Source organism: Centruroides sculpturatus, unplaced genomic scaffold (genome assembly GCF_000671375.1).
Source record: "Centruroides sculpturatus isolate CEXI.00-Female unplaced genomic scaffold, Cexi_2.0 scaffold53, whole genome shotgun sequence".
NCBI lineage: Eukaryota > Metazoa > Arthropoda > Arachnida > Scorpiones > Buthidae > Centruroides > Centruroides sculpturatus.
In genome coordinates, this window is record NW_019384350.1 from 429,260 (window position 1) to 445,042 (window position 15,783).

Here is a 15,783-nt window from a genome sequence, read left to right on the forward strand (position 1 = left end):
GGAACTAAAATATATTAATTTCATCACAGTTTCTAACATTTTCAAACAAGACCAATTCCATAATTATAATTTTCGTTAACCTTTTCAATGGCATATTTGGTTCTCACTCAGTAGGATCCAACTTTGCCAGGCATGTTAATCATTTCAAGATTTACAAAAAATTCTCAAAAGAGTCAGTATTACCAAAAACACAAAAAGTTCTTGTTTATACCAGTAAAAGGATTAATAACGATCTGATTTTAAAAATCAATTATTATTAAATCATCAATTAAAATGCGCAAAAATACAAAAAACAAATATATTAATCCAAACATGTAAGAGTAATATAATATGCTTAGTGGATGGGAATATAAACTGTTTGAAAGCAATATATACTATAATCTAAGAGAGTAAAAAGATTCAATAATAGATTAAAACTGTATGAAGTAACAAACTGACAAAAGAAAATAACCTAAGTGATGACCTATTTCAAAAAACAAAGCAAAATCTGTATTATTTTTTGGTGTTAATATTTACAAATGGCAAAAGTACTTAAATATAATTTTTACTTTGTTCCTCGACAAAAATAATATGATATTTTATACTGTGCTTTGCATATGTATTATGGATTTTACTTTATTCCCATAAATTTAAGCATAATGAGATTAAAGTAATAGTTATAACGATCATCTGGTAAGATATTTAATTCTTAAAACAAATTTGAGAAGCCATAGAAAGCCATTGGAGCAAGACAAGATTATCACTTCATCTGGTTGTACTTTTCTTATATACAGTAGAGTCCCCTAAACTCAACATTCTGTAAAGCTCATTTTGTTGTTCAAAAACAAAATACATATAATCTAAATTTTAATTTGTAACTTAACACTAGGATGAAATAAGTAATTGTTCTTCACTAGTGACACTTGATAATAAAGAATATAGATCTTTTTTCAAGATGCCATGATGCTAATGTCACTAACTGGAATATAGCCACTGAAAAGCCAATATTTTTTTAAATTAAAATTTAACTACGAATAGAAATAACCATTATTGATATGTAGTTAATAAATATATGAACTTGAACATACAATACTTTAACAAATATTCCACTATTTAGTCTAGCATCATTGTAATGGTGCTGTACAGCATTCTAAACAAATTAGTTAATTTAGCATAATTCCACTACAGTTGGCAACATACTCCCACCAATGAAAAGATGGTCAAATTTAACCTGCATTTTAACACAATCTCTTTTCTTTCACTCTATGTTAACACAAGAGTCTGTAAAACTCATCAATTTTGATAACTTATTATAATCTCAGTCCACATTATCTCAGGCCATATAATAAATTATATACAGAAGTTCTAAGTAAGTTACTTGTTATGAAAAAAAAACATCAACAAAACACCATTCAGTGAAAATAATTTCCGCTGTAATCAACAATATCATTAATCTCAAATCATATATAATATCGGATGATTCAAAAGCCCATGCAATGAACATATTTTGTCAGACAACATAAAGTCAGGAGTGTGTCATTTCCCAACAGGCAACATTAAAGTTGGGAGTGGTACACTGCATGCAACACATTACCCTGCTGGATACCCATACTATGCATCTGTATAATTACAGGAAGTTCTCAAAGCCATCAATGACATGTAAACAAAGCTCAGAATGGTAAACCATTGTCAAACTCATTCAAAGATCCTAAAAGTACCATGGACTGTTTGCTGCACACAAAATCCTGCTCCTCATGTCCTCACCATCATTCACTGGTGAGGTAAACACTAACAAATTTAAATGATCCAACATAACAGATAAGTGCAAGTGATATCAAATGTGATGTGAAAACTACAAGGTAATCCACTCAGGTGCAGCTCCCACTAATGGTTAATGACATGCTCTTGACCAAAATCTATTGTTGGTTCACTGAGATATATGGTAATAATGTATATGCTATTGAGTTGTTACAAAACAGTTTACAGTTTGTTTTCAAAAATATGAGTGAAGAAAGCTGCAGTCCAAGCTACTAAGCTGACAAACTGATCAAAATGACAGGCACAAAACTTTGCAGTAAATTATCTTTCAACTTGGCCTTATAAAACTGTACAGTATAGTATTCACGATAATTCAGTGTCTTATGATCTGTGCAAGCAAGATCCATATGCATTAACGTCTGACAGCAAAGACCCACCAAATGTCGGCATGTCTCAAATGTTACAGGCAAGAGAATGATTTTCTCCAGTTCATGTCCATCCAAAAGACTGCAGCAATAGAAACTGGAATTTTTTGAGGATGGGCAATTTTGTGTAGAAATAGCATATTGTTTTCAAATAAATCTTGCATATTTTCATTTCTACAAAATAGCATTTGTCTTTGTTATTGGCTTCATAAATTTACCTTTTTATTACTCAACATAGAAATTCTAGACACACATAACAAATAAATTTTGTAAGATTTGTAGAGGAGAAAATTAATTTTATATCCAATATGAATATAAATAAAATGAGAATACTAATAATTTTTAATTTTAAATTACTATACATATAAAAGCATATTTTATAAAATATAAGTGACTAAATACAGTAGAGAGTCATTTATCCAAAAGCATTCCAGTCGGCAAATTTAAATTTTCGCTAGTGCTGTGGCACTGCAATCTTTTGCTATATCTTGGGCTACTCCAATATTTTTTTGTTGGTGTGTGTTTTAGCTGGCATCACTGGCACTTTTGTATAGTGTTTATCTGAGGACTGTGTGTCCTGCTGAATCGAACGTTTTTGATACTAGATTAACTTCTAAAGTATAATTTTTTTTTTATTTTTATATTTTTCAATATATTTATTTTGTTTGTAAAAAATAAAGAAATAATTTTTAACGATACAATAGCCACGATTATTATTTTAAAAAGTTTACATTAGGTTTAACATTGATGAAAATTCAATGCGAAGCGACACACAACGGAGAAAAATTTAAACATGAGACATATTAATATACTATTATTGGGATATACTATACTACCATGTTTCCCTAAAAATAAGATAGTGTCTTATATTAATTTTTGTTCTGAAAGATGCACTAGGTCTTATTTTCAGGGAATGTCTTATTTTTTCCATGAAGAAGAATTCACATTTATTATTGAAAAAAATTCCCAAGTCGAACTTAGACGAGAGTGACGTATATCCGGTCGTGTTGAACTGAACTTAAATAAAACCAACGTCAATAAAGTTTATTGAACGATCTGGCATCCGGTACGACTACTCCTATACAGCACCCCTAATGGATGGGAGACAAGTCCCCCAGCCCAAGTGCCAAGCAAGTAGCGACCATTCACAAAAATAGCCCTCATTGCCCGATCCAAAGACCGGGCTAGGCCAGGGGTCGGCAACCTGCGGCTCGCGAGCCACATGCGGCTCTTTGGATGCGAATCTGCGGCTCTTTAGTTCCATATGCAAATATTATTTATTTTATCAAAAAAAACATTTAAAAATCGTTCTGAATCGATTAACGAGGATTCGGCACTGATTCTATCTCTCAGCCACTTGTACTCGCTTTTCATTGCACCCCTCCCCCGTGACACGCGTCGTCACTGTCGTCAGTCCATCGGAAGCTCTCGAATGACGCTGTCGTCGGATGTTTCTATGAGGTTTAATTCGCTTTCGACGCAAGACAATTCTGAATAAATAGATTCGTTTTTTTTTATCGAAAAACTTTATTTATGCAAGTACTATTTTTTGTTGGCAAGAAAAAATTTTGTGGCTCTTTAAAAACTTTGAAATTTTGTAAATTGTAATTTTTGGCTCTTCCGACTCAAAAGGTTGCCGACCCCTGGGCTAGGCCATTGATTGCCTTACAATCAGGCCTCAGTAGTGAACTTACAAAGTTCCCGTGCTGGAGTGGACTTCCCATTCTCGCTTCAACTTAACTTTTTTATAACGTCGACATCGGACTCGATGACCAATTAGTGCTTACTGAACTGTAGCACTATGCAAATGTCATGTGGTGTGATTCCTGGCCGACCAATTAGCGATCACCAGCCGTAACATTATGCAAATTTTGATTCCCAAGCCATAGTTTTATGCAAATCATGCCGTGTGGCGTGATTATCTGCTGATCAATCAGTGGCTGTACTTTGAAAAAGCCAACGGCCACTTTCAACCATCTGTCGATGACCGTTACGAGTAAAAAAAAACTTTGCTAGGTCTTACTTTCGGGGGGAGGCCTTATATTTAGCAATTCAGCAAAACCTATGGTAGGTCTTATTTTTGGGGAAACACGGTAATATACTATATTAATAATGTATTTTTTCATACATAATTGATTATCCAAAAAATCAATTTTCCGAACAACTCGAGTCCCCAATTGATTCGGATAATCGACGCTCTACTGTTTTTTATTTAAAATGAAAGAAAACGATAAATGAATGACACTTATTAAACAAATATAAAAGCTAACTTTTTAAAGCATTTTTTAATAAAACATGTTGATTTATTCTTAACAAAATGGTTATGTTTCTGTTGTGTTTTCATTCTTATAAAAATAAAACACCATTCCTATAATCTGTTTTTTTAATGAAAATAGAAATATTCTCAGAATTTAAGTTCATAATTTTATATAATTTTTCAGTTCTTCAACAGTATATCAATTATTAACAACAAATGATTACATAAAATTTTCAGAGAATTGTAACAAAGTCACAATAAATAAACCAAATGATAGCCATAGTTAATTTCTAATTATTAATAATAGTCTGATTAAGTAATTTGGTATTAGAGGTAGATGTTAAATCTGTATAATTACAGGAAGTTCTCAAAGCCATCAATGACATGTAAACAAAGCTCAGAATGGTAAACCATTGTCAAACTCATTCAAAGATCCTAAAAGTACCATGGACTGTTTGCTGCACACAAAATCCTGCTCCTCATGTCCTCACCATCATTCACTGGTGAGGTAAACACTAACAAATTTAAATGATCCAACATAACAGATAAGTGCAAGTGATATCAAATGTGATGTGAAAACTACAAGGTAATCCACTCAGGTGCAGCTCCCACTAATGGTTAATGACATGCTCTTGACCAAAATCTATTGTTGGTTCACTGAGATATATGGTAATAATGTATATCCTATCGAGTTGTTACAAAACAGTTTACAGTTTGTTTTCAAAAATATGAGTGAAGAAAGCTGCAGTCCAAGCTACTAAGCTGACAAACTGATCAAAATGACAGGCACAAAACTTTGCAGTAAATTATCTTTCAACTTGGCCTTATAAAACTGTACAGTATAGTATTCACGATAATTCAGTGTCTTATGATCTGTGCAAGCAAGATCCATATGCATTAACGTCTGACAGCAAAGACCCNATTATAGACATGCTTTATATTTTTCATTACTAGTTTTTATTATAGAACTGAACATCCTCCTTTAAATCATATGCTAATGATAAATTTACATTTAATATCAAAGAATTATTAATTAAACTGAGAAATTTTAAAATGTTACCATGAAAAAGAAATTTGGCTTCTGTATTTGTATCTGCTTTGTAGAATTTATGTCACATTTCTTTCATAAATTTTGATTTTTATTGTTATTCTTCTATATGTCTAATGTTTAAAAATTTGACTACTAAATTATAATTGTCAAAAAATATAGCATCTAATCTATAATATTACAATATAGTCATTAAAATAAATAATCCTAACATTAAAAACAAAAAATTGTGACAATTTAAATCAATGTTAAAAATTATTAATTTTGATATTTGGCCTAGCTATCATTGTATAAAAATAACATCTATTTTTTTAATGCAATTATGTGAAAGTTTCTGTACTAATTTGAATATTGTTCCAATGTTGTTGAAATCATTTTTTTCATTGAATTACTACTACCAAATAAAACCAGATTATTGTATTTTTATGTTATAAATAATAATGATAATTATATGGCATTCATTTATATACCATTTCAGAAATATTACATGCTTCATATATTTATTTTTAATAAAATTAATATTAAATTGTTATTTAAATTTAATCTGCAATCAATTCTTGTAATAAATGTTTTTTTATTGATCATTTTTATTTTTTTAACTGTATTATACTTTTTAACTGTATAACCTGCTTAACAATAATACGGTATCCTGTAACTAAAAATATTTTGTTATAATATTTAAGAGTTTTTTAGATTAATAATATGAAATAAAAATAATAGTTTTTATAATGACAACATTAAGAAACAGTACCTGTCATGCCTAATGAATTCAACATCATGACCAGCATGGCATGTTTTAATACAATTAACACAAATTGCATTTCTGTCTGTTGTATTACATGTACGACATCTGTAAATATTAAAATTATTATTATTTCTAAAGTAAAGCAAATTATATAAATATGTTAGTTGTACAAGGTAAAATAAGTTGCTTACCTATAAAAATCATGCATTGGAAAACTTGTATAGCTGGATATTTTGTACAAGCATTGTCCACTGTTTACTGCTTTCTCGACAGCATTATGGTTGTCAAATATTCTATTGCCTAGAATTATTTACATATTTAATAAATCAATATTAAAAAACTTTCCAGGAATTAAAAAAAACTAATTTTCTAATGTAAAATAAATCATTGTAATTTTATTTGAGATTAAAAGATATCTGGTTTGTTAGATAATTTTTAATAATTAAGCCATGTTATCAGTGAAATATTTTCTTTTACATAAAATGCATGTATGTTTTCCATATTACAAAAAACAAATATTAATAATCAAGTATATTAAAATGTTTTCCTCGTTAATATTTCTGATTAACAAGGAGGTGATATATATTGTAATGTATGCTTGCTACTTAACAAGTTCAGCTGTTCAATCAACAGATAGGAATACAGTAGAGTGTTGGTTATCCGAATCAATTGGGACTGGGGTTGTTCGGAAAATCGATATTTTAGATAACCGATTATGTACGAAAAAATATATTAACCTATCCCATGTTGAAATTTTTCTCCGTTGCATGTCGCTTTGCATTGAATTTTCGTCGATGTTAAGCCTAACGAAGACTATTGTATCGTTAAAAATTATTTTTTTATTTTGTACAAACAAAATAAATATATTGAAAAATATAAAAACAATAAAAAATTATACTTCAGAAGTTAATTTAGTATCAAAAACGTAAAATATTTGAGTAGCCGAAGACATAGCCAAAGATTACAGCGCCACAGCACTGNAATGCATAAGACTTGAATGTTATGGTATTATTTCTGAATTTAAAAATATATATTTGTATAGTAGATAGTGGCTTTTCATAACTCATTTCATTTTCTAAAATACTACTGATTTATAGAAAAAAGAAACCTGATTTATTTGGAAACCTGTTAGGAAATACATATGAAAACATTTGGGTATAATAAAAAGAATTATTCTAAAAAAATATTTAATTAAGCACAAACGTAGTTTATTATTATTATTATCATCATCATTTTTTATTATGATAACCAGAGTAACATAAATGAAGCAAACCTATTAAACATTTATTTGATGATTTTCATTCTGTACTTTTAATATTCTTTCATTAGTGTTTTTTAAAAATGTTTATTGTAAATTCAATTAACAACTAATATAATAAAAAGAAAGAAAAATAAATGTTTTGATGTTAATTAATGATAAATTTATCATTTATATAAATACCTTTTAAAATTGGTTGGACTCCACTAGCTAAACAAAGACCACCAAATCTATTATTAAATATCTGATTGTACTCTAATGTAGCCGTTGCATTGTTTGTAATTTCTACTCCTGCTGCTAAACCATCAAATATTCTGTTACGCCTGAGTAATGGATGGCTCTGAGTGCTAATCAGAACTCCAGCTTGTGCATTACGAAAAATATCATTCTCTTCTAAAATACCTTTAAATCAAAAGTAATCTTTTATCATAGCTGTTTATTCATTTAAATTTTATTAAAATTTTTTACCTTTTCCACCATTAAAAATACACACTCCTCCATCTCGACCATCATATATTTTATTCCTCCTCAAAGTTGGATTGCTGTCTGTTTTGATCCAAACTCCTGCCATTGCATTGTCAAATATTTCATTCTGTTCTAGAATTCCCAAACCCCCATTATAAACTAAAACGCCTCCATTTTGTCCTCCCCAAATTTTGTTTCTTCGGATGACAGGATTACTTCCTGTCCTGAAATAAAATTTGTGAAAAAATTTATTGAAACTTATAAATATATACCTATCTATAAATTATAGACATGCTTTATATTTTTCATTTCTAGTATAGGCATAATTTACCTAGGTATTCATAACGAATTACTCTGATATGTTTGAAGCTTATTATAAAGATAAAATTATCATCATCAATGTATTTGTGAAAACTATTTCACAAATAGATGTGTATATGATGGAAGAAGCAAAACACCTGAGAAAATTTTAAATTATTTTGGCTATATCAAATTATGATTTTTGTGACAAATCATTCTTGAATACAAAAATGTTAAAATAATTTCTATTCTCTAATAAACTAAATAATGAATTAGAACTGAACTTTGGAACATAACCATGATCATTTTTTGTAGTAAAAATGTTAAAAATAAACAAAAATGAAAAAATACTATACTTCATTAGCCTTATTTCCGTGATAAGCTGATATATATAATTTAAATTTCAAGAATTACATATATAATATTAAAAAAATAATAGTTTTTATAATGACAACATTAAGAAACAGTACCTGTCATGCCTAATGAATTCAACATCATGACCAGCATGGCATGTTTTAATACAATTAACACAAATTGCATTTCTGTCTGTTGTATTACATGTACGACATCTGTAAATATTAAAATTATTATTATTTCTAAAGTAAAGCAAATTATATAAATATGTTAGTTGTACAAGGTAAAATAAGTTGCTTACCTATAAAAATCATGCATTGGAAAACTTGTATAGCTGGATATTTTGTACAAGCATTGTCCACTGTTTACTGCTTTCTCGACAGCATTATGGTTGTCAAATATTCTATTGCCTAGAATTATTTACATATTTAATAAATCAATATTAAAAAACTTTCCAGGAATTAAAAAAAACTAATTTTCTAATGTAAAATAAATCATTGTAATTTTATTTGAGATTAAAAGATATCTGGTTTGTTAGATAATTTTTAATAATTAAGCCATGTTATCAGTGAAATATTTTCTTTTACATAAAATGCATATATGTTTTCCATATTACAAAAAACAAATATTAATAATCAAGTATATTAAAATGTTTTCCTCGTTAATATTTCTGATTAACAAGGAGGTGATATATATTGTAATGTATGCTTGCTACTTAACAAGTTCAGCTGTTCAATCAACAGATAGGAATACAGTAGAGTGTTGGTTATCCGAATCAATTGGGACTGGGGTTGTTCGGAAAATCGATATTTTAGATAACCGATTATGTACGAAAAAATATATTAACCTATCCCATGTTGAAATTTTTCTCCGTTGCATGTCGCTTTGCATTGAATTTTCGTCGATGTTAAGCCTAACGAAGACTATTGTATCGTTAAAAATTATTTTTTTATTTTGTACAAACAAAATAAATATATTGAAAAATATAAAAACAATAAAAAATTATACTTNAAATGTAATAGGGAGCAAAAACATAGGATAGTATGCGAATACAAATAACAGAAATTTTTTTAGAATAAAACAAGATCCAAGTCATGTTATTTCGATCCATTTAATCCGAGTTTTAGTTTTCTTTACTTGAGACACATTGAATTAAATAAAGTTTCAACTAGTTTTTGTTCGAAACTCATAAAATATTTTAATGTAATAAATTATTTAACCAAATTAAAGAAAGAAAAACTGAAGGCAGAAACTCTTCAGTCTTCTCATTCTGATTATAGACTCAACTAATTGGGAGGAATTTGCATTTGTTGAAATAATCATTTTTACAGACGTTAAATTAGTAGTAAATGAAAACCATCAGAACGAAACCATTTTTTTACTTTTACATATTTTTCTTATTGATAATCGTCAATGTTAACATTTTATAATAGAAAAGTTATAATAATATTTATCCACCAATGGCCAAGTGAATAAAACCACCAAATACTTGTAGTTGTTGTGAGTTTACACCTCACCAACGGACTGGCCGCGTGGAGTTTTCCGGATTTCTTCACTTGTCTAATATCTAAATAGGGAACAGTTTCTTATTTAAAAAAAAAAAGCCTTCATATGAGGGACCTTGGCACATCGCCCATATTTACATTGCCTTATCCATCAATCCGATTTAATAATATTTCAATAATAGATTTAAATATTAAATATTTTAAATAAAGATTTAAATAACTAATTCAAACTTGTTTTCAGTAAATATTTAGATTGAACGATTTGATAATTTAAAAAAAATTTCAAACTAAGTTAGTTGCAAAAATATTATTTTGTAAACATATTATAATAGAAAAAAATTCTGTAAGTTACAATACTATCAAAATAGAAAGTAAACACAATAACAAAATTTCTTTCAATAGCTAACTAGAAACTGCCAAAATCAAATTCTTTCTTTTAATTTCTTTCTTCTTGGAAGCAATAAGTCAGTTTCAGTAGTTTACTAGAGAAAACAACTGAAAATCGTAAGCAAATAAAACACAAGATAAAGTATTAAATTAGTCTGCTTGACTCTACTTAATAAAGATTTTTCTAACATTGAAAGTTTTGTGAAGAAACATTTTAGCCTACTTAAATATACAATGAATATTCAGTCAACACGATTTCTATGTTGTAGGAAAGAAAAAGTTTCGAATATTGAATAAATACGGTGAATTTTTCATAAATTTCCACAACCAAGGTATTTCATAGAAATTCAAATTTACACGAGAATATTATTAATTTTTACCTTAATAAAATAAATAATAAGAGATTTATAATAAACGCCATTTAAAAGAGAACTAAAGAAACTTTTTCGGTTTATTGAACTTATTATAATAAAGAAGAATTATAACTCTCTTGTATTGTATTTTTAATGGAGGCATTTATTCTATTGCATTACTCTACCTTGTAATATAAACAAATAAAGCATTATAATGATATATTAATATAATTAACGTATTGAATATAAGACGAAATAATTAAAATATAACGATTTCATTTTTCTCTTTGTAAATTTAAATTCTTAGATTATATAGTAAAATGTTTTAATTATTATTATTATTTTATAAAACTTAATTTAAATTTTTATACAGTAGAGGATTTTAGATAAAACTATTTGCTGAATTTTATATTACATTCCACTCAGCAACATTGATTCTTCAGCATAATAAATAAAATAGTTGCCTGTTCGTATTCATTGCTTCTGATTCAACGTTTACTTTAGTAACATAGTCTATTAATTAAATCATATCTTAATATTTAAATTAAATGGAATGCAAATTTGCTAAGAAGGAAAAAATAAAGCATTAGCATAATTTTTTTCAAGAATGTAACTGTAAGTTCTTTCTATGAATGACGAAAATAATAAACAATAAAATAAATTACTTTTTATCTTTTTATTATCTGTAAAATATAGTCTGTATTTTTTTTTCTTTAGTTTTAAAAATTAATTCATATAATCGTAATTTAAAACAACATACAAGCTACAAACTTGAAGGAATTTTAAAATGAATATCTAAATAAACATAAAAAAACAATAAAAGTTGTTTTCACAAACTTGAACAAAGAAATACTTTAAAGGAAAATTAAAATAGTTTGAAAGACGAGAAGATATTCTTTAAAACGCCAAGTTTTAAATTAAAATAACACTCATAAAGTTATCTTTGGGTAAACGCATTCTACAGAGATAATTTACAATCTATTCACTGTAATTAATGAATAGATATTTAATTTAATAAAACTTAGTAATTAAAACTCTTACTGTTCGTTGGCAAACGTTTCTCTCAGGAAAGCATAAATGGCAACAGGTATGATAGGAAATACTGAAAAATTTAAGATTGAAAGTAAATAAATGTTTAAAAAAATAGAAGAAAATAGTTAAATAATTATAAATGTTTCAGAGGTACTGTACAGTACTTACCCCAGCCTATGACATAAAAAAGCACAAGACTTTCCTGCTCTGCAAATGCTGCTGCAATCAATCGATGTAAGTATAATCCTTCGCAGAACATCCACATGTAATTAGTCATTCGTAAATATTTAGTTATGATAAAGAGAAATTTGCATCCCGGCTGGAATCAAAATATGTCAATGAATAAAATAAAATTTGAAACAGTAAGTATGATAATTTTTAATAAAATTTACTCCATTTTGATCCAAAATTGTAGTTGTATTATCGAAATTATCGAGTTCATCAAGCATGACAATCGATTTAAAGAGAACGACAAAGATTCCATTTAAGAGTAGCGAAGCAAAGAGATTTTTATGCATGGTAATGCGATATACTTGCAGTTGTCTTTAAAACATTATAAATAGATTTAGTATAAAAATTTATTTAAAAATGTTAATAATAAATATTATTTTGATAAACATACTTATATATGATAAAAATGAATATAGCCGGTATTAAGAAAAATATTGATATACAGTATGTCGCTATGTGAAAATATTGAAGTCGTAGTATTCCCTAAATAAAAATATAATAAATATGTCAATTTCTGAATAAGTATTCTCAGAATTTACGCAATATCTACCTGAACTCTTCCACATTCGTTGTAATTAGTCCATTCAGTTTTATAAAAATTGCGTAAGTACCATTTCCCATTTGGCATACAAGTTTTGATAGCGTATCCTAAAAAATTACATACAGTTAATTTGCTAATTTAAATAAATTGCAAACACTATTAACTTTTACTTGGACACGATGGCGGCTCGCTAGAGAAGTATATATGCTCTTGACAAACAGATTTTGCAACTTGTCCCGAAGGAGTATCTGTCCAACATTGCCAACCATCCCATGTTCTCGGGCAATAAAGAGTTTCTTTAATTAAAGCGCACAAGTTATTTCATACATTAATTTATAAATTTAAATTCTTTACAATTGTAAGTTCCTCTTACCATTTACAGGAATGGGATCCTTCATCATTTTCTGACAGCATGCAACAGCGGCACGACAACATTCTATCCATTTTGAGACAAATACTTTATTTTTAAACGTATCAAATATGGGATGAGACGAATTCCCGGGATCTATTAAGTAACTTATATTTGACCTTGGATCTTTCAGTGCACCGGTGCGATAATTATAACTAAAAGAAATATAATTTAGATTTAGAAGTTAACTAAGTTAATCTTCATTTTATAGTTTTTATTTATTTTAATTAAATTACTGTTTACATAAATCTCCATTCAGTATCAACAAAGGCCCATGATGGAAGATAATTATAGCATCGAGCACACGTGTCTCTTCTGTAGATGTCAAATGGCAAAGAAACACCTCTTTCACTTCGACATAAAATCGATGTTAATGAGGCAGTCGACTCATTATAATCCTCTATATAACTTGTATAATTTTCTGATTGCTAGTTTTAAAAATAGTTTAATATCATTTATTTATTTTACTTCATATAAAAAGTAATTTATGTACTTTACTTACTTGGGTACTTAATACAGTTATCGTCAACAAAGCCGAAAATACCATTTTTGAAACGTCGTTAATCGATACTTTATAAGTAAATATTTCACTTATGAAGATGTAAATGAAATATATTTTTGTTCCTAAAATATAAAGCAATTTTTTAAGAACATATTTCCTCCAAAAACTTAATTCACCAACAAATAACTTTTATGCTATTTACAAAAGTAGAAATGATTTTTTCCAAATGGTAATTGGAAACGATCCAAAATTGCACCTTAGGAGATCAGAAGGTTGTGACAAATTAATCAATATTACGTCATTCAAGAATAATCTTTACAAATATAGAGTTCGACATACAAAATTCTCACTGCAAAAATAGATTCTAATATCTGAAGCAAGGCCTATTTATTTAAAATAATTTTTTACTTAGGATACAATGATATCATTAATCATAACTTATATGATAGATCAATCAACACAATTAGAAAAATATATCGATCATTTCCAATTAAAAATTTGGCAATCTTTTAACCAGAAATAAGCAACATAATTTTAAAAACGATCTCAATTGCTTCTTAAGAAGGAAAATCAAAATTTGATAATGAAGTGATTAGTTACGTTAATTTTTAATTAAAACTTTTGTATTTTATATTTGGTAATTAATTTTTTAGTTCATCTTCCGCAGTCTTATTGATTTAAAACTAATAATTGAAACAATTAAAGATATTTTAAAGTTTAATTTAATTTGATTAAATAATTTTTAACTGAAATTTTTAATTTATATTAATTTATTTTAAAAAATTCTTTATAATGTTGTCTATAACAGAATTATTTAATTATAGAAATAATGAATTGCTTTCATGATTAAATTGTAACTAAATCTTAGTTTTCTAAATATTAATATTAACTGGAAAAATACAATTAAAATTTAATATTTACAGTCCCGAATTAAATCCTATGTGAAATAACTACGTTTTTATTCAGAAATTTCTAAATAAAAATGTTCAATTTATATAAAAATTTAAACCTAATGAATGCTTTATAAGGCTTATAAAAATTCTTTTAAAGCTTTTAAAATATTGAAAATCCTAAAAACTAAATCTATCGGTAACCGAGTGGATAAAAAAGAACTCGGGTTGCTGGTGGCTGATTCGCGCCAGACTAAAGAACTGACCGCGTGGAGTTTCGCGTTTTCTTCACGTGTTTATTAACACTTAAATAGGCGTCTATTCCCATTGAAACTACTCCTGAAAGGCAACTCCCGGGAGCATTACCTCTTGGCAGATCGCCCACATGATTTTTTAGGTCGTCAAAAATTCACGACTTGAACATTTCAAATACTTGTATATTTCAATTGAATTCTATTAATTGTGAGTATATCACATTAATTTAATTTTAAATACATTAAACTCTCGCTAAGTTAAATTAATATTGGTTAAAGGTCATCCGAGTTTACGAAAGTCACAGTTAACGAAACGACGTGGAAAACAGCGAGGAGATAGATATATCAATACAATATATCAATTTATACGATGGATTTTTTTACAGAAGTTTTACTGAGCTTTAATAAGTTATACTACTAAATTTATTTTTACGGGGAGCTAAGCTCAAAAATTTTTATGATCGTACTGTATACAGCAATATACAGTGTTAGTGAAATAATATAGCCTAAAGTATCGCAAACACCTCTAGATATCAAAACAGCTGTTAATTATAATATTTCTATTGCCAAGAAATCTTAAATTATTTGTACAGTACAATATTTTGAAAAAAAATTGTTCCAGTTAGCGGGTGTTTACTGTACTCGTAATTTCAACTGTATTCTCTTAATTGAGAGAGATTATCTCATTAATTTAATTTTCGATCACAGATTCTAAGATGTAATATGTGTTTTCGCGTTATTCTTAACCATAAAAAAAAATATATATATATATATAAGCTATATTTCGTTATTTATTCTCATTATGTTAAATTACACTTCATTTGCAGGATGAATTTAATAAAAATTAATGTTCCTATAAATTAACCTAACGTTAAAAAAAGATTCTTGTCTTTTAACATCGTTTTAAATAATCGTTAAATTTAATCAGTCTTGGAACATTAATTTGATTACATTAATAGCAATTATATCATGAAAATTAAATAATAAAAAATGAATGTCATTCAAAAATTTATTTTTATATTAAAGATTGCAAACATTGATTTTTAAAAAATTTATTCAGTCGATAATATGTAAAAAATATTAAAAGTAA

The 15,783-nt window shown here is 27.5% G+C and overlaps 2 protein-coding genes across 2 annotated transcripts in view; both read right to left on the reverse strand.

The window, feature by feature from the left end:
• The window catches only part of LOC111637399 (F-box only protein 11-like), a 109,847-nt gene that overhangs the window by 2,861 nt on the left and 91,203 nt on the right, over nt 1-15,783 (reverse strand). The window contains exons 19-31 of the mRNA XM_023382877.1: nt 13,550-13,617; nt 13,291-13,475; nt 13,012-13,202; nt 12,809-12,934; nt 12,637-12,745; nt 12,259-12,409; nt 12,035-12,185; nt 8,891-8,999; nt 8,729-8,804; nt 7,939-8,206; nt 7,654-7,872; nt 6,404-6,512; nt 6,219-6,317 (exon numbers count right to left, since the gene is read on the reverse strand). Of these exons, the coding sequence (XP_023238645.1) occupies nt 6,219-6,317; nt 6,404-6,512; nt 7,654-7,872; nt 7,939-8,206; nt 8,729-8,804; nt 8,891-8,999; nt 12,035-12,185; nt 12,259-12,409; nt 12,637-12,745; nt 12,809-12,934; nt 13,012-13,202; nt 13,291-13,475; nt 13,550-13,617 (1,861 nt within the window). The remainder of the gene's footprint in view (nt 1-6,218; nt 6,318-6,403; nt 6,513-7,653; nt 7,873-7,938; nt 8,207-8,728; nt 8,805-8,890; nt 9,000-12,034; nt 12,186-12,258; nt 12,410-12,636; nt 12,746-12,808; nt 12,935-13,011; nt 13,203-13,290; nt 13,476-13,549; nt 13,618-15,783) is intronic.
• On the reverse strand, nt 12,366-13,668 carry LOC111637624 (calcitonin gene-related peptide type 1 receptor-like). Its single transcript, XM_023383157.1, has 6 exons — nt 13,550-13,668; nt 13,291-13,475; nt 13,012-13,202; nt 12,809-12,934; nt 12,648-12,745; nt 12,366-12,580 (listed from the first exon to the last, which is right to left on the reverse strand). The coding sequence occupies exons 1-6, from the start codon at nt 13,592-13,594 to the stop codon at nt 12,458-12,460; spliced, it is 768 nt and encodes a 255-aa protein (XP_023238925.1). The 5' UTR covers nt 13,595-13,668; the 3' UTR covers nt 12,366-12,457.